The sequence below is a fragment of the Hesperophylax consimilis genome, chromosome 9 (assembly GCF_061612785.1).
Source record: "Hesperophylax consimilis isolate HC1 chromosome 9, BYU_Hcon_1.0, whole genome shotgun sequence".
Taxonomy (NCBI): Eukaryota; Metazoa; Arthropoda; class Insecta; order Trichoptera; family Limnephilidae; genus Hesperophylax; species Hesperophylax consimilis.
This window is the reverse complement of record NC_142844.1, coordinates 12,438,594-12,462,319: the sequence shown is the minus strand read 5'-3', so window position 1 is coordinate 12,462,319 and position 23,726 is coordinate 12,438,594. Positions and strand designations below refer to the sequence as shown.

Genomic DNA, 23,726 nt, shown 5'->3' with positions numbered 1-23,726 from the left:
TCTTAACAAGTGCATCATTCAAAAAATTAAATTTAAAAAAGTTAATTTTTTTTATAGTGTCCTTGTGCCTTAAAGCCTTGTTTAGGATTTGATCAAGGAGGGAACATGGAGGCGTTTGGGAGCCCCCAGAATAGGGGGCCCGGGGCGGGCCGCTCCCTCCGCCCCTACCTTAGTCCGCCACTGGGTCTAGGACTAGTATCCCTAGAAAACCCAAAATCGTTGGAGAAAAACATGAACCTAAAAAGTTAATGCCTTATTAAGTCAATGGGGAAAAAACACTGTTTCTGTGAGTACTTACTTCTTAGCATAGACAAAATAGAAAGGATTTCTAGTATGGCAAGCAGCACTACTTTGACATTTACTGTTATGAATATTGTGACGTTTGAAATTTTCGAACCATGACAGCCTACATGCAGGGTCTTCGACCCAAGTTTATCATTTAAATGGAGTAACATGTTACTTCATTTTTAGCCCATATGAATTAATTACAATTAATTTCATTTTAATGCTTTATTAAATGTATTTGATCCTAAATTCGTGATACGGAGGCGCTCAAAGTTTCCAATTGTTAGCGGACTGATTATTTGTGTCATATAAGTTCTGTTCTAGTTAGTAAAAATGCGGCGGTCAAAAGGATACCAAGATCTCGATGAAGGTGGAGAAACTACCCAGAAAGGAAGGGCCCCTCTACCAGCAATGGGGCCTGTGCAGGAAATTGAAATGGCTACTGTTTCTGTTGTACCAGATGGTAATATAATAGCCATTTTTCTTCTCACTGTTCTATTTATTAATGAAAAAATCACTAACTCAATGTAATGGTCTGCTATAATATTTTGTGCATTTTCAGATACATTTACGGTAACACAAGCGGTGAATGCTCTGGGTTTTGGTTGGTTCCAAGTCAAACTGTCTCTCTGTACTGGGCTATGTTGGATGGCTGACTCTATGGAGATGACTATTCTTAGTATTCTATCTCCGGCGCTGCATTGTGAATGGAATGTTACGAAGTATGTACTTTCTCTACAAATGATAACAACAAACAAATCTGATACCGTAGTTAGGTTTAATTAATATATTAAAGACAGACAGCTCCTAACACTAACAGAATGGTTTCCTCGCAAAAATGCTTTATTTTGTTCAAATTTCTTTCAAAGTTTTCCATCATTTTGTTAAAAATATATCAAATACATATTCGCACGCATTCTGCATAATTTATTATGTATCAATAAAAAAATTCTCCTCAGATATCAGCAAGCCCTGACAACAACCGTTGTCTTCTTGGGAATGATGCTGAGTTCAACATTCTGGGGTAATCTTAGCGACAGATACGGAAGGAAAACGGTAATTATTTATAATAATCCTTAAATAAAGCCACTGGAAATTATTCTAATCCATCTGTGGTGCCAATTTCCCGCCTTGGTGGAAAGAAGGCCCTCATGCCTGGTGAGACTCGTTGTAGAGCCAGGAGATTGCCAAACACCCAACGACAACCCAAGTGAACTTTATTGAAGGGACTGGACTACTGTTTAAGGAATAAAGTGACACATGTGAGGTGTCACAGTGGGGCTACAGCTTTAGTGCTTAGCATTGCAGACTGTCTCTATTTATCAATATTTTTAATATTAGTTTGCTTGTGTAATTTAAAAATGAGACAATATCTCGACCATTAACTTAAAATTGCTACCGAGATCCTGACATTACAAACTAGAGACACGTCGTAGATATCTCAAAAATTGCAAGCGAAAGATACGGTTTATTTATTGAAGATAATTTTAGCGATTTTTAAACGAAAATTATAAACAGATAAAGATACGGTGGCATCTGGAACTTGAACCCAGGACCTTGACCTTGCCGGGGTGCTGCTCTACCAACTGCACTAATGGGACCATATTTCCTTGGGTCATAATTAACTGTATCATACTTCGAACAAGAGAACAAAAAGAAACATAGAGCTGCTGCACATTTTCATTGTCTGCTATCTTTATGTACATTTATGTTCTTATTCGAAGTATGATACATTTAAATATGACGAAGGAAAGGGTCCCATTAGCACCATTGGCAGAGCAGCACCCCGGCAAGGCGAAGGTCCCAAGTTCAAGTCCCAGATGCGACTGTATCTTTCTCTCTTTCAAATTTTAGTTTATAAATCCCTAGTATTGTCTTCAATAGTTAAATATTACAATTTGAGGTTTACAATAAAATTATTCAAAAATAAAATAAATAAATAAAAAGAAAAATACGGTAATTGTCATACTTTGGATCTCTAACCAAATTGCATAAATGAGTGTCAAGAAATAACACTTCATTTATAAATACTTGTCATTTTAAATAATAATACAATATTTCGATTTGTTCCCTGAAGATTTTAAGCGCCATTAGAGGAAATGAGACGCGCCCTTGAGGTGATTTTTCACAAGAACCGTGCTTTACAAATTATCCAATTATAATAAGTAAACGTAGCAACACATAAGGACAGCCTACTGGCAGTAGGTCATCCACATAACGTTCCGTATTCGTCTTAGTATAGCCAAATACGCACGTCATCTCATCCACACCCGTGATTTAGGATGTACTATTCGACGCATCTTTTAAATACGAAAACGACGCACCGTCTTGTATCTATTTCGTTCACGCACATATTATTGGAATTTCTATCTTTGTCATTCATGAATAACATTTGAATTAAGAGTTTACTGGAAATATAAGTGTTCGTTACTTGCCACATTTTGTGAGACCTACGACATGACTAGATGTATTGTAATGTCATTGCCTAGATATACTACAGTATCTTATTATTATTTGTAGGCTTTGTCAATGTGTGGAGTATTACTATTCTACTATGGTATACTCAGCTCGATCGCTCCAAACTTTCTCTGGTTGCTGTTCCTTAGAGGGCTTGTTGGTTTTGCCATTGGCTGTGTCCCGCAATCGTAAGTACATACAAATGTTCTAATTCAATGCAAACATTGGTTTTGTTTTTCTCTTTTTTGGGCCACACCTGATTGTTTTATCTTTTCATATCATACATTTACTTGTCTCATCATAATTATTCTAGTTATGTGATGTATTATATCTTTTCATTTATGCACGTCAAGCATATTTTTCAACTCAATGTTTTTTTGCAAATCATTATTTATTTTATTTGTGTATTATTAACCTCTCACGCCTCTGGTATATTGACCGTTATATTTCTTAAACGTGCTTTCAGAATGTCGGGGAAATTGTGTGTATTTCCGCTTCTCAATAAAATTAAAATTAATGAGAAATTTCTGAACACATTCGAAAATACGCTTTCAAATTTTATTATTAGAAATCTTAACCACTCAGAACATTAGAACGTCAAAAGACGTAAATATGATAATAGCGGTCAAGACATTAGAACGTCTTTTCACGTAAACGCGCGAGATTTTACAAAAATCGATTTATTTCCATCACTAGTATACGGATTGCCATGATTTAAAAAACAGAGTATCGATAATGAATAACGCTACGCGTCTGTATTCAAGAATATCTATGGAATGTAGAGGTGCATTATCTAAGTCGATTGGATCTGTCATCTTGTTCGTTCATAATTTATTGCGTTTCTAAATAATTTATTAAAAATATTTTAGTTTGGACGGTTAATATTTTGAGGTGACTAATAGTTTTTAATTATATTTCTTCAATATATAAAGTGTTATTTCTTTATGATACTCAGAAAAAAGTACATTTTTCACAGCTTTGAAATAATGGTCAGCGATTATTACATATTTTTGACGTTTTCAGAAAATGTATATTTAGAAACGCAAATATTTACGTATAACAATACAATACGATAGTGAATTTCATAATCTTTCCAAAACATCTTTTAGAATGAGGCTACGTTTCCCAAAACGTGAGTTATGAAGCTTTTAACAAAACTCGTAAATATCACAAAAATTTTCACGTTTTGACAGATCGCAAAGGAACACAAAGTAAATAATAGTCTTTGTCCGAGAGGTTAATATATAAACATTCTGCCTGGATATGAAACTCTAAAAGAAGTCAACCAATATTGCTAAAAATTTCAAAGTTTGTACTTATTAGTGCCAGGAGTGTTTAAGATGGAAACGACTTCTCGACTCCTCGACTTCTCCTACCATAGAAATGGTAGGAGAAGTCGAGGACACCCGAGGAATACTTAACGCGATTTCTCTGCACCGGAATGATATACGGAGTCGAATTAAAGTCATTCTAATGTAGTTTTTGACAGTAACATTGTGGTATACAGTAGTGAATGGTGGAAGAAGTCGGAGACGCCCGAGAAAGACATTAGCTATAGCGAAGCATTGCGGGGTCCACTAGTACATATATAATTTTTGAAATATTAAATTTTTTTAAATAAACATAAAAAAAAATTTCAAATGGCTCACCTAAACTAAAACAAACTAAAATTACTGATAAAGAAAAAAAAACACATATTTTATTAGACAAATTATTATAAACATTAATGCGACCTCACGGTTTTGTCATTTCATACAAAAATAATTAATAAAAGATTCAGTTTTATAATTTTTTCTCAATTTGCGGTTGTAACCTTTGGTTTTATAGAGGTGTACATTTTAATTCTTCTATGGATAACTTCTAGAATTGAATATAAAGATTGGTTTTTTTCTTACTAACAACGTTTAGGTCGTAGGTCACCATGACAGGTAAGGGAGTCACGTGAACTGTTCCCAAAAGCGAACAAATTGACTCTACGGATAATAGCTGTTTGTTCGCAGAAGCGAACAAATTAATCTGAGGGGTTAAAAAGGATTATTTTTTCTGGTGTTCTGTTTTGGCAGTTTTGTGTCTTTTTCATTTCATTTGCAATTTTGTTCATTTTGTGTTTTTTTTATTTCATTTGCAAATTTTGTACCACCTGTGTTTGTTTTGTAGTGTTACGCTTTATGCAGAATTCCTGCCAACTAAACAGCGTGCAAAATGTGTTGTTTTACTTGATGTAAGTATTATTTATAGTGATTTGTGTTATATGTACAATTTTATTAAAATTAATAAATTACAATTCTAAATCTTGGCAATCAAAAAATCTTAATCAACATTATATAATGAACCATTAAGGTGTGAGTAAATGCAAGGTGGTGTATTTTAATATAATTTTCTTCAATATTTCCAGTGTTTCTGGGCTTTGGGAGCGTGCCTCGAAGTGGCCCTAGCCTTATTTGTGATGCCGACCTTGGGAATCCATTGGCTTCTAGCCTTGTCGACTATTCCATTACTAATCTTCGCCTGTATTTGCCCGGTAAGTTGTAATTATTTTTGTATTACCTGTTACGAAAACAGATTCTACCTTAATCCTATATAATCTGTTACTCAACTGTTTCAGTGGCTTCCTGAATCTGCGAGATATCACGTAATGGCGGGAAAACCTGAGCTAGCACTTGCTACACTTGAACAGGTAATAAATTATACTTTTTTTTTTTTTTTATAGTGAATACCTCACAAGAGTCCCAACTGCTCCCGTCTGGAGCCAGTGAGACTATGGCATCCCCAATTGGGGATGTTGTGAGGCTGAAGGTAAGTGGGGAAGGGAAAGAGGAAGGTGGGGAAGTACCTGGCTATTCAGATCTAGTCACTAAACACGGCTAAAGCCATTTGGAGCAACGTTTCAATTCTGAATGGTGGTCTTACACCAGGGCGATACTGGTAGTATCTTCCACTCTAGAACGTGCCGCAAATATACTATATATTATTTTAATTAATTAATTGTGAAATAACACAAATTAATCAAATAAAATTTATTTGCGCATGCCGGGTTCGAACCCGCGACCTTCGGAATGGCAGTCCAATGCGTTACCACTGGACTATGTCGGCCGTCAAGTGTTTTACATGTTTTAAAAATAGAACACTCCGTGAGGTTCTCAATCTATGACTTGCAACCCACCAGAAATCAGTTAAATTCAAAAATTGATTATATTTATGAATTTGCAAACATGTTCTTACAACTAGAGAAGTCAAGTAATTTGCAATCATTTATTTGAAAAAAAAGTTATTGATTAAGTCAATAACTTTTTTGTATTTAGAAGCATTCGTAAGCAACTATCAACAAATAATAGGGAAAACTAATGATGGATTGCATAATGCATAATGCCAATGATCAAATAAAACATGTGAACACCTCAGGAGTGGTTCTTCCAGTGAGGTGTTCACGAAACACTATAATATATATTATATTATGTAAACCATTCACAGTATCCATCATTTGTAACTTACACGCCACGAAATCTATACCACTTCACGAATGAACACCGTTAGTTAACTTGAAAAATTTAAACTAAAGAACTACACATTTCAAACATAGAATTATTAATCAATAAAATAATTTTTGTCAGTACCTACTTCATCACTTTTTTTTTTACATTAACTCCCACACAGAAGGCCCTGAGGAAAATAATTTCCTTTCGGGCCTATTTCATCTCTGGAGATGCTGTGTGGAGGGTCTTTTTGAGGAGAGGTAGGAGTAAACATGGGTCTTGAAGAGACCAGTTTTATCTTTGTAAGAGGGAGGAAACACAGAGCCCGGCAAATCCCTCCACAGCCGAGCTGTTGAACTCAAGAACGAGTCGTAGAAGCGATCCGTTCTCATGCGAAAAATGTCAACCATGTACAGATGTTGGGCGCGCATTTTGCGTGTTTCCTGATTATGCGCCGATGCCAAAAGGATCAATGACCCTAGTTCCTCGGAACATCTTCCATTGTAATACTTGTAGAACAAGGACAGCATAGCTACCTGATACCTGTGCTCTAAAGTTCCAATCCGCCTGTTAAGATACGGGAATCTATGAAACGGACCGCCCGTTTCTGCACAGAGTCAAGGGTTTTTTTCAGATATTTTGGGGCTCCGGACCAGAGGTGGCTGCCAAATTCAACAGTGGGGCGCACTTCCGATTTGTACAGGGTCAGCAGTTGTGTACTATTATTATCTGCTGGCCCTGTACAGTACACCCAGATTCTGAGAGGCTAGCTTGACTCTGGCTTCCTCCTAATGGAACCTCCGTGCCTGAGTTGGTCACTTATAGTTACATCAAACGTATCAATGGAAAGCTTATTGGGAAGATTGCTTTGGTTGAAGGAGACTCGATTGTCATTTCGATCCCTTTTAACGTACATTGTCGCTTCTCTGAATCGTTCCCGCAATCATTGCAATTTTGAAAATCAAAGCAAATCCCAGTTCTAAATTTCATTGAACCGGAGTTACACACAGGCACAGAAACACACCACCGAAATGATTATTTTTTATGTTGTAATATTAAATTTCCAAGGTTGCAAAAGACAATGGGCGGACCATGCTAACAGGAAGATTGGTGTGTGACGATACAACCAGCTTGGGACAACGGGGACGACTAGGCCCCCTCCTGTCACCTCCTCTCAGAAATACCTCTCTTCTACTGTGGTTTATTTGGCAAGTTCTTACTCATACATAATATAGCCGGTGAATATCCAACAACATTATTAAATTACATATCTCTTTTTGGAATTTCATCTATCTGTTAATTTGTTAGTAATTTTGTTGTCTAAAAAATCAGCTGCACCCTCTTTATTATTCAAGCGAGTCTTACTTTGACTAGATGGTTTACTTTTACTAGGTGACTAACTTTGTCAGAGCTTTTCAATAATATGGTACCTCCCTGCCTGAAGAAACTTTGAAAAAAGCATGGACTTAATATGCCCTGGATAGAGCATTCGTTCGATTTTATATAAACGCCATTGAAGCCAAATCTAGGGTGAGGAGAAATTGCCTGGCAACCATCTTTTATGACAAACTTTTGAAATGATTTGTATGTAAAGTGGTATATAACGAACTTATTTATTTGTATTTTTGTATTGTTAATGCAATTATAACGTCTCGTGAAATTTTTTGGGTATTTGATGAGACGGAATGGGATGTCATTAAAACGTTTGAGTAGGTTTTGACATTTTTCATACATCTTCCCCCTCACTGGCTTCAAATTTTTCTCGAATAGTTTCGTCCAGGGCGGTTATTCTGTATCTTTTGCGTTATCTAATTCGGTGTTAAATCAGTTGCGTGTATTACATCATAAGAACTTCTTGCTACTTGCAAGTTTTACTAAACAAGAGAAAATTAGAAACTAATTTTTTTGGACATGTAGTCTGCTAGTATACAGGGTGTATCGGCACGTACCCGACAAACTTTAACCAGCTATTCCTTAGCATATTTGGAGTAAAAAATCTTATGTGCATTTTGCTGTCCGGTAACGTTTTTTTTTTATAAAAAATTTATTATTCATATTTTCACCACATGTCACCACTGTTTTATCCTTTGTCAAAGTTTGAAAACCCGTCTGGCAATATTTTATTCGAATTCCGTTGAATAATGTACGTGTGTACCTATATTGGCGCGCTTTTACAATCACAACGAAATGGCACGGCACCATTCGTCTCATTTTTAACTATTATTATTTAGTGTGTGCGAAAGAGCGAAGACGCTTTTCGACATACTTGCTTATAACAGCTGTTGAACACGAAAAGCAATGCCAATGACAGTGATGTAGTGTGGAAATTTTTAATTTTTTTGTTTTTAATTGAAAAAAAAATGCTACCGGACAGCAAAGTGCCCATAACATTTTTTACTCCAAATGTGCTAAGGAATAGCTGGTTAAAGTTTGTCGGGTCAGTGCCGATGCTCCCTGTATACATATTATCCAATGTACATACATACTGGTATAGGTCAATATTGATAAAAAATAAATAAAATGGACTGGAGAAGGTATATATTATTAATTATTAAATTGTTTTCAGGATGACATGTGCATTTTGCTACTATGGTTTAGTGCTGATGACCACAGAACTATTTGAAACATCTATTGACCATGACGGAGATTGTGCAGCAGATTGCAGACCACTTCAAACTACCGACTATATGGACCTCTTATGGACAACTCTCGCCGAATTTCCTGGTAAATTATTATCAATAATGAATTTATTTTTGATACTAACAATTCATCGTGGAATTCCATTATGTATATGTATTGATATATTGAAACAATTTTAATTTCACTTATTTTTAAACAAAAGTGAACAATAATTGTTTTTATATATCATAATGATAATTTTATACATGCTTTCCAGACACTAATTGGAATTTTTTTTTTTTTAGGAATCTTCGCAACCATTTACATAATTGAACGATTTGGAAGAAAGAAAACAATGGCTTTTCAATTCATCATCTTCGCTATTTGCATTAGTTTTCTAATCATCTCCACACACAAGTAAGTTCTTTTTTTATACATTTTGGTTTTTTTTATTTGTTCACCTCACTAATTACAACAACTCTGAATATACCATAAAGGACTTTTACAATGAAAATATTTTCATCACTTGTTTACATAGTGAACAGTGTGTTTGAAGTATATTTATTTCCCAGCGTATGTTCTCGGCAAATAGGCACTTTGTATCGTTGTTGGTCTCTGAGTTATTGCCACTAATTTTCAGCCATTGTTCAAATGTATGAGTGATATCAACTCCACGCGGCGCATTTTTCATCTCGCCAACCAGTAATACTTTTAAAACTGTAATTAAATATTTCACACAATCCTTATTTGTTTAAAACTTGCTCAAATAACGCATCCATTTCTTCACAGATAAAACATTACTGAATATAAATACCGATCAGGCGGTAATGAGAAGTACTTGGGCGTGTTTGTGTTTGAATTTTGTATCCGATGTTTGATCTGTGCGTCGATAACATGAGCATTTATAAGGATTTATTCAAGAACTTATTTATACTATAATGCAATCTTACAAATGTTTTTCTTTTTAAACTTTAATACATTACATTTTTTCCTCCTAACAATGATATTAATAATTTTAAAATTCAGTTTTCTGTACACAATAATTAGTTAAAGTTAATTAGTCTTAAAACTTGAAGCGTCGCAAGTTTTCTACTGATATCACATTATTTGTATATTGCGCCTGCATACCTGTAGCGCCCTTGAGGTGATTTTCTCACGAAAACGGCGCTATATAAATAATCCAATCATTATTACCGAATAATGCCGTTTGTACCGACGCGGGAGATTTAAAATGAGCTGAAAGAGAAAAACTATCTCGGTTGCTTTAAATCCTTGCGCAAGATAAACAAATAAAATTATTGAACACATTTTTAGAGATGTCTCTAGAGATTTTTTAATGAGGATTTTTTTACATATGAATTTCGACAGCAAAAACTCAAACCTAGAAATGACTTAGGTCAGATCCTGTGTGAGAAGCGAGCGAAATGAAATTACTTTAGTTGTTTCCTGCGGCCTGAGGGCTAAACAATACATATTGCTGTTATTATATTACAAAATTTGTTTTATTTGTTTTCAGTCGAACATTCCTTACATGCATTCTGTTTCTGGCACGAGGAATAATAGCGGGATTATTTCAAGCTGCATATGTGTATACTCCTGAGGTAATTAAGCATTCTAAACATTATTTTACTTTTTAATTTATTTCATATTAAATTTTATACATGTTTTGTTTTACTGAATTTTGAACACACTTGAATAAATTGACAGTATGTACACTGGACTGTGTCGAAAAAGGTAAGATATTTGTTTAGAATCGCTAGAGTGCAGAAAAGTTGCCTCTTATGATAAGGAGAAAAAAAAATTCAGTTGACATATTCCAGTCTCGCATTTTTTAACTTTTTTTTTTAATATTACTTAAAATTCTACAATCCACACATTACAGTTTGTTATGTTTATGTTATAGTTCAATAAAGTTAGGTAAATTGAAACATCATTTGTACTGGACGTTAATCCGCACAAGACTATAAATTTGATGCCGGGTCCAAACTGTGTCTTCAGCCGATAAGGATGCTCCTTTACGGTCAATAGTGATGATTAGTTGTAGAGGGACTGCCTCCCGCACCCGGCGCTTGGTGAATGTTGGGCACTGGGTGTGCTTTGTCTCTGCTCGCTTCTGGCGTTGCCTAACAGGGCCGGCTGATCTTGAGGAGGTAAACACCAGAAGATTTGGAGCGGAGACTAGGCGAGGTGAGGCAGGTGGTGGTCAAGAGTCACTTTGTTGAAGGTAGTAAAACACTTGTTGTTTGTAAAGATGAACTGATTTTTTATTAGCTGATTGCAGTTTATATTTAATTTGGCCGACGAGCATGCGATATGCGGCTGTCGGCCAAAAAGGGGTGGGGGTTTTTACCCCCGCTACATAAGCCGCTGCAAAATGTTGCACATTCATTTTGAATTTGCAACTTGCTTTTGCAGGCTCGCCTGTATTACATTTACATTGTTTTATTACATGACAGTTAGTACAAAGTGTATCAACTAGATTTTTAGTTTGCCAAGATACGACAAATAATAAGAAATGTTTGTAAATTTGATCTTCAAGCGATTAAATGTGTAAATAAGGTTATGTTAGTATTTTTCCGGGGTTCCCCGTAACATAGCGCTCCGAAAAGGGTAAGATTCACTATGTTACGAGGCTCTTGGATTTTTGTAGAAGAAATATGTAAAATTTATAGCAAAAATAGTTATATTAAATTTGTAAAAAATGCATATTTAATATCTCCCCAGTGGTAGCATATCCCAAATAGTTTTTTTATTTCATTACCGCTGAGGAGATGTACAAGTTATACAAGCATTTGAAACATATTTGTAAAAATTATAATTTGTTATGTGAAATTGCATAGACAAAGCTACCGAACGATCCGATCGCCCAGAATACGCGGGAGATGCGGTATCGAAGCTTTTCAGAGTCTAGGATTTTGGGCCATTTTGGCCAAAACGCCTATGAAATGAGCAGTGGAGTGAGGAATTTGCCAGGGGCACATTTTATAAAAGTTATTTTACAGAAAAAGTAAAATATGTCCAACAACATCCGTTACACCATTACTATTTAATTGAAAAGAAACTGTAGAAATAACAGTGAACCACTAAATCCTAGTATTAATAAAAAATTTCAATTTAATCAATTTCTATAAACTTTGAGTAGGATGCGCGACCGCAACCATAAAAAAAAAATGGGTGTGTCAAGCCTACGCAAGACAGAAGTGAAACTTCTAATATTCTTCTCTCTCTCTCTTTTCATTTCATTCTCTCTTTTTTTCTGTCTATTGACATATTTATAAGTAGCATGTGATAAAAAAAATTAAAAGTTATAAAAAAAGAAAAAAAAAATTAGTTAAAGCGGGGATCGAACCTCGGTTCTTCACGACCACAGTCGTGCGCTCTGCCTCTAGACCGCGAAGCTGAGTTCGGAGAGTGACCTAAACTAGGTATATAATATTAGCTAGGCTCCTATAGCGAAATGATCCCGTTTTTTCGTCACGGTCATGAGTCGGTTTTACTCCGGTCCTCGAAATTGCATGACGCGCGTAAAGAAGTTTCACTTCAAAAAATTCCTGCAAAGTTATGGATGTAATTACGATCTTTTTCAAGCGCGTATGTAATGATTATTTTTATCAACGTCGCATACACCTTGCTAATGTTTTCAGTATTATTAGGGCTTTTTTATACTAATTTTCATATATTTATTGGCAGGTAGAGTAGAAATTAATATTGTTTAGCGTTTGCCAACGACCATACCATGTTGAACACACCGGTTCTCGTCCGATCACCGAAGTTAAGCAACATTGGGCGCGGTCAGTACTTGGATGGGTGACCGCTTGGGAACACCGCGTGCCGTTGGCCCATTTTTTATGGTAATTTCATGTTTTTTTTTATTTTTTTATCTTTACTATCATTAATAATATCATAAAATTCTTTAACTTTTCAAGTATGCTACAGGCCTAAAATATTACTTAGTGGATTGATATTATGGTCAACCATTGAAAAAAAAAATTCCTTCAAAATTATGGATGTAATTACGATCTTTTTCAAGCGCGTATGTAATGATTATTTTTATCAACGTCGCACACACCTTGCTAATGTTTTCAGTATTATTAGGGCTTTTTTATACTAATTTTCATATATTTATTGGCAGGTAGAATAGAAATTAATATTGTTTAGCGTTTGCCAACGACCATACCATGTTGAACACATCGGTTCTCGTCCGATCACCAAAGTTAAGCAACATTGGGCGCGGTCAGTACTTGGATGGGTGACCGCTTGGGAACACCGCGTGCCGTTGGCCCATTTTTTATGGTAATTTTATGTTTTTTTTATTTTTTTATCGTTAACATCATAAACAATCTTATATCATTCTTTAACTTTTCAAGTATGCTACAGGCCTAAAATATTACTTAGTGGATTGATATTATGGTCAACCATTGAAAAAAAAAAAGGCGTTAAAAACAAAAAACATTAAAAGATTCTGCCGATAGATGTCACCCCCGTAATCAATATAATTAAATAGATTAAAAAATATATATTTATATTCTGCCGATAGATGTCACCCCCATAAACTATATAATTTAAAATTAAAAAATATTCTGCCGATAGATGTCACCCCAGTACAAAATATAATTTAAATGACGAAAAAAATAATATGAAAAATAAATAATGTTTAAAATTACAATGGATTAAAAATTTAAAAATTTCAAAGAACAATGACTACAAACAATGAGTTATAAAATTAACATTCAACCAAAAAAAAAAATTAATATGCGATGGCCGAGAATCGAACTCGGATCAACTGCTTGGAATGCAACTACGCTGACCATTACACCACCAACGCCAGTTGTCGAGATTACCTAAAAAACATTTATATCTTACTTCAAAACTTTCACTAGATCAAATGAACTTTAATCGGTCCCGCATTTTCGTTTCGGTCATGAGTTGGTTTTACTCCGGTTCTCGAAATTGCATGACGCGGCTAAAGAAGTTTCACTTCAAAAATGGTGTTATTTTTCTTGTTAATATCCAATTGCTTTAAATACATTTAAATAGTCAGGATTGCCCCATTGTCAGAATAAATTACCGTCATTACATTATTTACAATTTGAGAGGCGGGTACCGCCGCACTGGAAATCATTTATTGGATAGCCAACACACCTGCAAAAAACACCCATAAGTCACCCTAAGTGGTTCGCTACGTTTGGTGACTTAGCAGGGGTGCCCGGATTCATGGGTTGAGGTTTGTCTAGGTGTTGGCGGCAGATGCATTTGCCCACCTACTGCGTGGCAGGCCGGATCGGGATAAAATGGCTGAGGTAGACCTTTTGACCTATCCAGCCGAACTTTCTCGACTCATCATTTTGCACCGCAACGGGAAGGATGGATCCTTACGATCGTCACTCCTGAACACATGACTCTGACCCCCAGATTTCTACCCACCCCTCTTACCTTTTTCCTTCCCAGAACTTCCTCTCCTTCCTTTCCCTAAAAAGACCCTCCAACATCCTCAAAGATGACATAGGCCCTGAGGGAAATTATTTTCCTCAGAGCCTCCTGTGTGGAGCTAATGTTAAAAAAGTCTATGTGAGTGTCACAAAGATAACAATTGTTTGTCATAGATAAATATACAAATTTATTTTTTATCATCTTTACGTCAAATACCTTTGAATCTCATCAACTCATTTTAGGTATGTGTATAATTTTTTTTCATTTTTATGTAGATTCATTTTTCTTCTTTTGATTGATTAAAAAAAACAAGTGTAGTCTGCTTGAAATGTAAGTTACTGACCTACAAACCTCTGCGGGTACAAAAGACAACATTTTCTAACTTAACTTCACTACTCAAAAATGGCCAAGTTAAACAAAAAAAAAGCCAGCTAAAAATGAATCAATTCTTTTGTTTTTCATGTCAAATGAATAAGGAAACCATGTTTTATAATATGATCTTGAAACGTGCAGTAAAAATAATAGTAAATAATTATTATTAAATAACTATTATTGAAACCAAGTCGGTTATGTCAGATGTTATATTATATCAAAATAATATACCATACTCAACATACTAATAGAAGAAGAAAAGAACAAGTAAAATTTTACATATAATTTTTATATAAAATATATAGAAATGTTTTTAGTTCAGTAGGTACCTACAAATTTTCGAAAACCCGGGAAAATATTCATAAGTAAAATATTAATAACGTCACAGAATTTTGAAATTTCGTAACTCTGAAAGTATTAGTGTTGCCACTGTGAAATTTAAAAGAAAGGATAATTCAATGACTATGCGGGGCAAGAAGTTTCGTTTCATACAAAAAATAAATAAGTGACATGTGATCACAACGCCACTTTTCTGGAAACGCCACTATTGATGACTATAAGAGGCAACTTTTCCACTCTCCAGCGGTTCGAAATAATAATCTTTACTTATTTTGACGCAGTCTAATGTACTATGTAAAAAAATCTTGAATTGTTTATCACAAACATAATAGTACGTATACATTTGTGAACCGAGACGCGAGCCCAGCCACGAATTACGGGAAAGGAACGAAGCAACAGCAAGCGGCGTTTCGTGCCATTTGCGGTTGCTTTGTTCCTTTCTCACAAGTTGAGGTTCAGCTCGGTAGTTTGGTTCGCAAATGTATCCGGGCACTTCGAAATGTATGTAGGTATTTTACTTTTTACTATTGACGCAATTCTAATAATACACCTATGTTTCGTTCAGGTTTACCCAACGCCTTTAAGGGCGACTGCAGTAGGAGCATGCAGTGCGGTGGCAAGGTTGGGAGCCATGATAACTCCGTATGTGGCACAGGTAAAATAATAAAAATATATGTATAAAAAATATACTCACCTGTCAGGCAGTCAGTAACTCGTTAATTATATTTTGGCAGGTATTACTGAAGTCATCCATAGGCCTCGCGACTGAGGTTTATGCCGTGGCGGCCCTTCTAGCTGCCGTAGCATCGCTGGCCCTGCCCTTTGAAACAAAGGGGCAAGAAATGAGAGACACAATTACACGAACACCCACTAGTACCTAATACAACTGTTTTAACTACATATTTGTTACTTAAAAGCCAAACACATTAATTTATGTTTTAAGATTAATATTTTTATATTCTTGTTAATGACAACCATTTTTAAGTTTTTGACGTATTTTATAACAGTGCTCTAATTTGAACCATTATATCAATTGTGTCAGATTTTCAGCATTTTTTCTGAGCTGATTGAATTTGATCATTTGTTATTTTTCAAGCACTGATTCATGATAATTATTGTTTAAGGTTTTGACATACCCTGCGTAAAATAACTATTAACCACTAGATATTTTTAACATAAATAATGGCAGGTATAAATATATGATAGAGTATTTTGCGCAGGGTGCGTAGATTTGTGTTCATGAAGGAATTATTTCATTTACGTTATCATCAGTATTTTATTTTAATTATATTGCTTAATTTGCTACTTAATTTATTTACTTGAAAACGAATAACAAATGTCTTTAAAAATATTCAATGATATGATTATCTATATGGGATGTGTGGGATTGTAACCTCCCCACATCCTAGAATAAAAATTATTATAATTATAATTATTATAAATTATATGAGGGTTGGTCTCAAAAATGTATTTATAATTGATATTTTTGAATAAGTGTGATAATAATTTCTTATATTTTTATACAATTGAATATTGACTCGCTATTTATTTGTTGTACGCTTCTAGCATTGATGGTTGTGAATTTGCATTTTATTAAATTAGACTTTATTTTTACATAAATTGACTTTTTTAATTGAAAAACTTCAGTATTTATCAAATATTGCAAAATAAATATAACAGAAAATGCTCAGTTTTAAGGTTCTCTGTGCAGCTTTTTGCAGTTTTTAATAAAAACAAAAATCTTATTTCATTTTGAAAGTATTAATAATATACAAGATATTAATATAATATGTAAGTAGTAAATAATTAATTTTACTCCAAATTTATTTAAAATATTCTAAGTTCAATACCGTCGAAGAACTAATCATTTCAAAATAAATTTTTTTGTGCTTTAGTTGAGCAGCACAAGCTGCATTGATTGGGCTTTTAAATTTTGAAATCGATTAACAGACTGCTTGTACTCGGTTAACGTCAATACTCCTAATGAACCATCCCCAGTACATATAATCAAGCAAGAATTCATACCCCTAGATAGTTTTTTGTCCCCCTCAACATTTTTATAAATGGTTTTTCTGTAGTATTGGACTTCGCTTAAAATAAATTTTATTTATTTAAGCTGTTTATGTTCTATAACTAAGGACGGGTTGTTTAAGAGAATTTGAACAATTCTTAAAATTTTTAAGTTCTGTGAAAGATTTTTTAAAGTTTCGTTACTATTTCAGTTCTGTCAAGCTACTAGCCTATAATGATATAATAACAGAACTTGAATAGGAGTTTCACAGAACCCGAAAATGATCATTTAAATTTCATGAATTAGGATGAGATCCCGTCAACTCGTCCTTAGGATGGGTTGTTTCACATAATTTGAATAATTTATCAAATTTCAAAGTTGATTTTCAAGTTTTGTAAAGCTTCTATTAAATTTCTGTTAATATTTCAGTTTTGTGAAACAACTGACCAATAATGATATAAGAACAGAATTTGAATAGAACCTTCACTGATCGTGAAAATCCACTTTTAAATTTGTTGATTTGTTCATATTTTGTGAAAAAACCCATCCTAAGACTTTTTTCTCAATTAACTTGTGCCAAATGAATGGTAGAATTTTTCCCATGGGGGAAATATTATTTTCTTAGAATATACACTGTTTGTATGCATTTTTTTTAAAAGCTTCCAAGTAATTAAATACAATATTTCTTTCTTGTATTTTTTTGTTTCATTTCGTCTGCCTCTGCACTCTGCGGGTTTAATGGTTATGATTTCTGCCTTTTGGTAAGTAGGTTTTAGATTCAAATTTTAGAATAATAAAATCTAAAAGTTTCACTTATTCGCAGCAACATATATTATTATGCTTACATTTATAGTCAACATTTTGATGTACGTTTCAATGTTTTTTTATATATATTTCCAGAATAATTCAATGTCTTTTATCACACTGCAGCTAGATATTATTTAAGTTTACAGTATTAATAGGCCTGGGCCTAATATATTTGCAACAGTGAAAATATCACCATACCGCCAGATATCGGATATATCGATATGGAATCCACAGATATTAGAGTTATCGAATACGTTCCAAGTGTGGAAGGGGGAGAGCCGATGCTCCACTGCTAAATGCCACACACCATGGGTCCTACCGGAGTGAAAGAGACAAACATACTTTCTGAGAGTTAGGATGGGAGAACCGATGCTTCCTTGCCACAGGTCCTACGTCCTATGGGAGCGAAAGGGACAAGTATGTTTGATGCTTACCAAATTATGTTCTGATATTGATATGACTGATTTATTACAAAATATTTAGTATCACCAGTATCGGTATATTTGATAACGATTATCGGCGCCGTATCGTATTGTATCATTCCAAGTTCCAACTCCTGTTCTGCGCAATATGTTTTGAGATCTGAGACTGTTAGGTACATTATATTATTATATTGAAATTATTTTTGAAGTTTCCGAAAATAACAAAACCATTTTTGGTAAACAATCTATAAAATAAATAGTAACAATTGGATGATCTATGCAATGCCGTTTTTGTAAAAAATCACCGCTCCAAGTTATTTTTATTGGTATCAAGAAATCAAGTCTAAAAAACAATTATATTTATTCAGTACAACAAGTACCTGGGCTTAGCTGGGCGTACTGTACAGGGCCCGCAGATACTTTAATAGTACACAACTGCTGACCCTATACAAATCGCAAGTGCGCCCTACTGTCGAATTTGGCAGCCATCTCTGGTCCGGAGCCCCTAAATACCTGAAAAAAACCCTTGACTCTGTGCAAAAACGGGCGGTCCGTTTGATAGATTCCCCAATCTTAACAAACAGACTACAATCTTTAGAGCACAGGCGTCAGGTAGGTATGCTGTCCTTGTTCTATCGGTATTACAATGGAAATGGAAGATGCTCTGAGGAACTAGCGTCATTGATCCCTTCGGCACCGGTGCGTAGTCGGGATACACGCCAAACGCGCGCCCAACATTTGTACACGGTTGACATTTGTCACATGAGAACGGGTCGCTTCTACGATTCGTTCTTAAGTTCAACAGCTCGGCTGTGGAATGAACTGCCGACCTCTGTGTTTCCTCCCTCCTACAATATGGGACTCTTCAAGACCCATGTTCACTCTTCCTCTCCACAAAAAGACCCTCCACACAGCATCCCCAAAGATGACATAGGCCCTGAGGGAAATTATTTTCTTCAGGGCTTCCTATGTGGAGTTAATATTAAAAAAAAAATTTTTTAAAAAGTACCATCGACACCTACCTTATCATTTGGATTTACGTACTGGGACAAAAGATAGAGCTACTTCCGTCTGCGACTTGTGGGACTCTTCCGACATGTCCATATGTTATCCTAATATCTGGGAACAGTGAAAATATCTTAATGGCGGCAATACTACACTTTAACCCAGGTATAAGAATGGCTGTCGATTTTGAACCAACTAAAAAGAAAATAAAATAAGGAAAAACAATTTAATTTGTGTGTAGAATTTTCATTTATTACAACTTACATTTATACATACATATACGCACAAATTTGTTATTATCTATAAAATAGACTTTGAATCACATACTTCCACTTCCCCATCGACATTATTAAATTGCTACATATGAAGAAATTTTACATCAAACCCGAAAGAAGATGTTATACATTTAAAGAATAGAGAGGATTTTCATTAATTTGAGAGACAAACAAAAATTGCCATTATTTCTGTTATTGACGAAAAATAAATGACAATATTTACATTTTACGCCTTTGACTGAGGAAAAAATCTAATTATTATAGAGGTAACAAATAATACTTGAAAATACAATACTCACTATTTAATGATAATCCTCTCTGTAATATTTTATACAGTGGAAACAACATAATGTGACATGATTGTGAAGATAATGATAACGGATACTGTGAATCAGCCATTTTCAAAAATACTAAATCTATTCTAGTGAAAATAGTCTTTACAAATTACAAATAAAACAGAAATAACCTATTACATACTAAAATGGCATTTTCTACTTTTAAAGAAAGGAAAATCGTGTACAATTTTTATTGAACATAAATAGCATTATTAATGTTATCATTATAAGAATATTTTATTTTCTAAATAGGTATGTAATGTTTATTTTTTATTAAAACACAAATAACATTGTTTACATCACTTTATTTCGATACAAAATCTCAACATGTACTTAATATACTTGTGCTCCTGATGAAGTGAACTTGGTTCATGAAACATGTTGAGATTTTGTATCGAAATAAAGTGATGTAAACAATGTTATTTGTGTTTTAATAAAAAATAAATAATGCCATCACAAAGTGAAAAGCAGTTAGAAGAAGTTTTCTTCGAAAAATTATGCAATGTTTATTTCAAATTGTAGGTAAAAAAAATTGGGTAGGTACCTATCTCGGTGTTTTATATTTTTAATAATGCATAGCCGTTTGCAAAGTTTTGAACAACCATTAAACAATATGCTATGAAATATAGCTACAATAACACAGTAATTTGAAATAAAAATGGACAGTTCACACTAAAGGCAAAGTTGAAGCATTTTATGTTCTGATATTCTTGTACATAATTTTATGCTTCCCAAATACATACAAGCCTGTATTATTATATCAACACGTTTTCTATTATTTGACTGCAGTGACAAAATAAACAAAGTCGGTAGATATGAAACATTCGCCTGGTTATGCATTGAATAAATATAAAACCAAATGACCTGTAGTGCAAATCGCCCTTAAACAAAATAATTATCTTTCAGTCTCCATATTTTAGAAGCAGACTAAATAGGCTATATTATAAAGAGTCATATAGCAGGAATACTTTTGTTCCTCGCATAATTGCATATTTTGTGATCATACAAATATTCCTGTCATAAAACAGTAAATTATAAAATAAGAAGGATCAATCTTAAAGATTAGACGGTTACAAATAACATAAAAATTTGGAATAAATATCACATACAAAAATTCACACTAATACTAAAATATTACCTGTTTACATTTAATTTATTCTCATATATTCACACTTTTCTGCTTTGCGTTCCATATTTTTTGAACTAACTGCTATTATGACACTTGGATTTTGCATTTATCCCTATGACAATGGAAGGCAATATAAAATGAGGTGATGATCTTTTTGGTATTGGAATGTTTGCAACGCAAGTATGTTTGATGCGTTTATAAATATTTTAACAGCTTAACATGAAAGGAAAGAATGGCAAACATTTTGTCAATGAAAAAAACAACCCTATAAACAGGACTAAATTTCCCCAAGCCGAGCCACTAATTACGGGAAAGGAACAAAGCAAACGCCGCTTGCGGTTAACTTAGTTCCTTTCCCATAATTCGTGGCTTGGCTAGCGGAAGTTTTGTCCTGTTTATACGCAGCATTAGGTCTCAACTATAATTATTATTTTAGCTACATACAGTATAAAAAAAGGTAAGTCCGTGTGATCTTTCACAACCAGGACAATATCCATATGATCGGCGGCGTCCAATCTAAATAATTAATATTTTAGGATATGCTGCTTTAAAAATTAGATGCAAAGCTATTATTTGATAATCACAATCAGATATGTCTTATCTATGTTTTGGGTGCTTTGTTGGCAAATGGACAATAAATTAAAAATACATGAGTTTTACATTGTAGAATAATTCCTACCCATTATTCAGTGCAAGAAAATTCTAAAGAATTGGCAAGGTTATGAATTTTAGCTAAACTACAATAAATTGAATGTGGAATAATGAATGAAATAAAAAGTTATGTTTTGTTTACAAGCCAGATACAGATAAAATAAAAAAATATGAATATAATGTACATTCTTGTTCAAAATGAAGAGATATAATTTTAATTTCAATTTGCCACTTTCATTTGCGATTTGACTAGAAGAAAATTGTAATTCAATTAAAAGGGTGCCTTATCATCGCTGGGTTGATATAACCTCAAAATTATTGTAGGAGAATGATAAAACAGAATAAAAAAATTCAAATGTACCATTTTGAACTGGACCGTCCCTTTTTTCTGGAACCTCGTGCCTTTGTCCAAAAGAAAAGCATTGTGATGCAAAGTTTCACATTTTCAGAAAGCGGTCCACTCGCAATATCTAAGTATAATTAGGTGATAATATTTATGTATTTTGGAGACCTAATAAAGTTACAAGCAAAATAATATTTTGAAGAAATATCTATTAGAATGACACAAATGACAATTTAACACTCCAGAAGTTATTATAGTTTTCTGGTAATTAATTAATTATTCTTCATTTGCTGTACATCTATAAATATATTTTATTTCCAATGGATGCACATACATTATGTTGATAACTTAGGCTTTAGTCTCATGGGTCGGTAAGGAATCAACATAAAAACAAGTGTTACGAAAAATAAAATTTGCTAAAGTAGTGTAATGGGACTTTCTGCACAGGGTCTTACAGCACTCAGTTTATGTTGATTCCTTACCGTCCCATGGGACGGCGGGCGTTAATTGAAAAATGTTACACTGTCTTCTTGTCTGTAAGTACAGATTGCCAGAAGCAGTCATTTTGCTACTTTATATTATGGTGATTCTCTTTTAGCCCTCCACATGTCCATTATTATTATTAAGGTCATTAGCAATGAGATTGAGATATCCTCCAGTATTTGAGGAACGGCTGAGCGGCCTTTTTCATACAAAACTTAAATTTAGATTTGAGGCCAAAATGCCCGACCAAAGTGAATAATATTTTTTTTATTCAAGGGGATTGTGAAGGATATATGCTACTATATTTATTTGTGTTTCAAACTACAACATAAAGGCCATTGATGAAATAGATTTTCACAATTTTAGAGGCAACTTTACACATTTAGATATTTGCTATACTTTTGATTAAAAAAAAAAAAAAAAGAATTATTCAGTTTGGTCAAGTATTTTGGCCTCAAATAAATTTTTTACTTTTGTTAGAAAAAGGAGGCGCAGCCATTTCTTTTAAGCGAGATTTGTTAAGATATTTGATATAAATTTTGGTGTCGGAATGCTAGGAAAAATATTTGTATATTTCAAAACATGATTTGTTTATACATGTTACATATAAAATCTCAATTCATACTATTCTATAACATTCTTAAACTAGCAAAGTCAGGCTGTCAGGTCAGTTTATAATAACAATTTATAAGGGAATTATAATGTTTCAATAATTATTAGTAATCCTAAAATACATAGGAATTAGAGTTAAAGTAAAAATACATCAAAGTTTCGTAAATACCATAGACATCCAAATTGATAGGCTTGTCCTAATATGAAATCTGGGTATCATTTCAACGAGTTGGAGTCAGAGTGCATGACCATATTTTTGGCACCATGAGGGCTCAAGAGTGTTATCGGCAAGTAGGCCGCCGAAGAGCGCACATTGAAATAACCAGACCCAGCGCAGAAAAGTAAAGTTCGCTAAAGTAAGGCAACGATCTGAAGCGCCGACCATTGTGGGAATTTTCTGCGCAGAATCTGAATTTTCGTTTTTAACCAAACCGCCTGGCAACAGGTGGGAAAATTATAACAATGTGTCTAACTAAATAGTTTAACAAAATATTCAATTTTGGAAACAAGCCCGAACTTTTGTTTACCCGATTTGGGTTTTGTAGTAAAATTTTTTACACAACCTGCAATTTGCGCACCATTGTAAAAAGGACTAGTAATTCGTATGCAGATTTTATTTTCGAGGACTAAATAGTAATTATTACAATGCGAGTTGCCTGAATAATGTCCGATTCATTT

The 23,726-nt window shown here is 34.0% G+C and overlaps 1 protein-coding gene and 2 non-coding genes across 3 annotated transcripts; all 3 read left to right on the top strand.

Moving 5' to 3' along the window:
• The first annotated feature begins 374 nt into the window (after positions 1-374).
• LOC149420929 (synaptic vesicle 2-related protein) lies at positions 375-16,808 on the top strand. The gene is made up of 13 exons (XM_089635296.1): positions 375-748; positions 848-1,007; positions 1,245-1,341; positions 2,806-2,930; positions 4,900-4,963; positions 5,138-5,263; positions 5,348-5,419; positions 7,284-7,423; positions 8,782-8,939; positions 9,140-9,251; positions 10,351-10,435; positions 15,541-15,630; positions 15,710-16,808. The coding sequence occupies exons 1-13, from the start codon at positions 619-621 to the stop codon at positions 15,854-15,856; spliced, it is 1,506 nt and encodes a 501-aa protein (XP_089491422.1). The 5' UTR covers positions 375-618; the 3' UTR covers positions 15,857-16,808.
• Positions 12,556-12,674, top strand: LOC149420931 (5S ribosomal RNA). Its single transcript, XR_016302663.1, has one exon. It is a non-coding gene; the product is annotated as a 5S ribosomal RNA (ribosomal RNA).
• Positions 12,998-13,116, top strand: LOC149420930 (5S ribosomal RNA). The gene has a single exon (XR_016302648.1). It is a non-coding gene; the product is annotated as a 5S ribosomal RNA (ribosomal RNA).
• Positions 16,809-23,726: the final 6,918 nt, after the last annotated feature.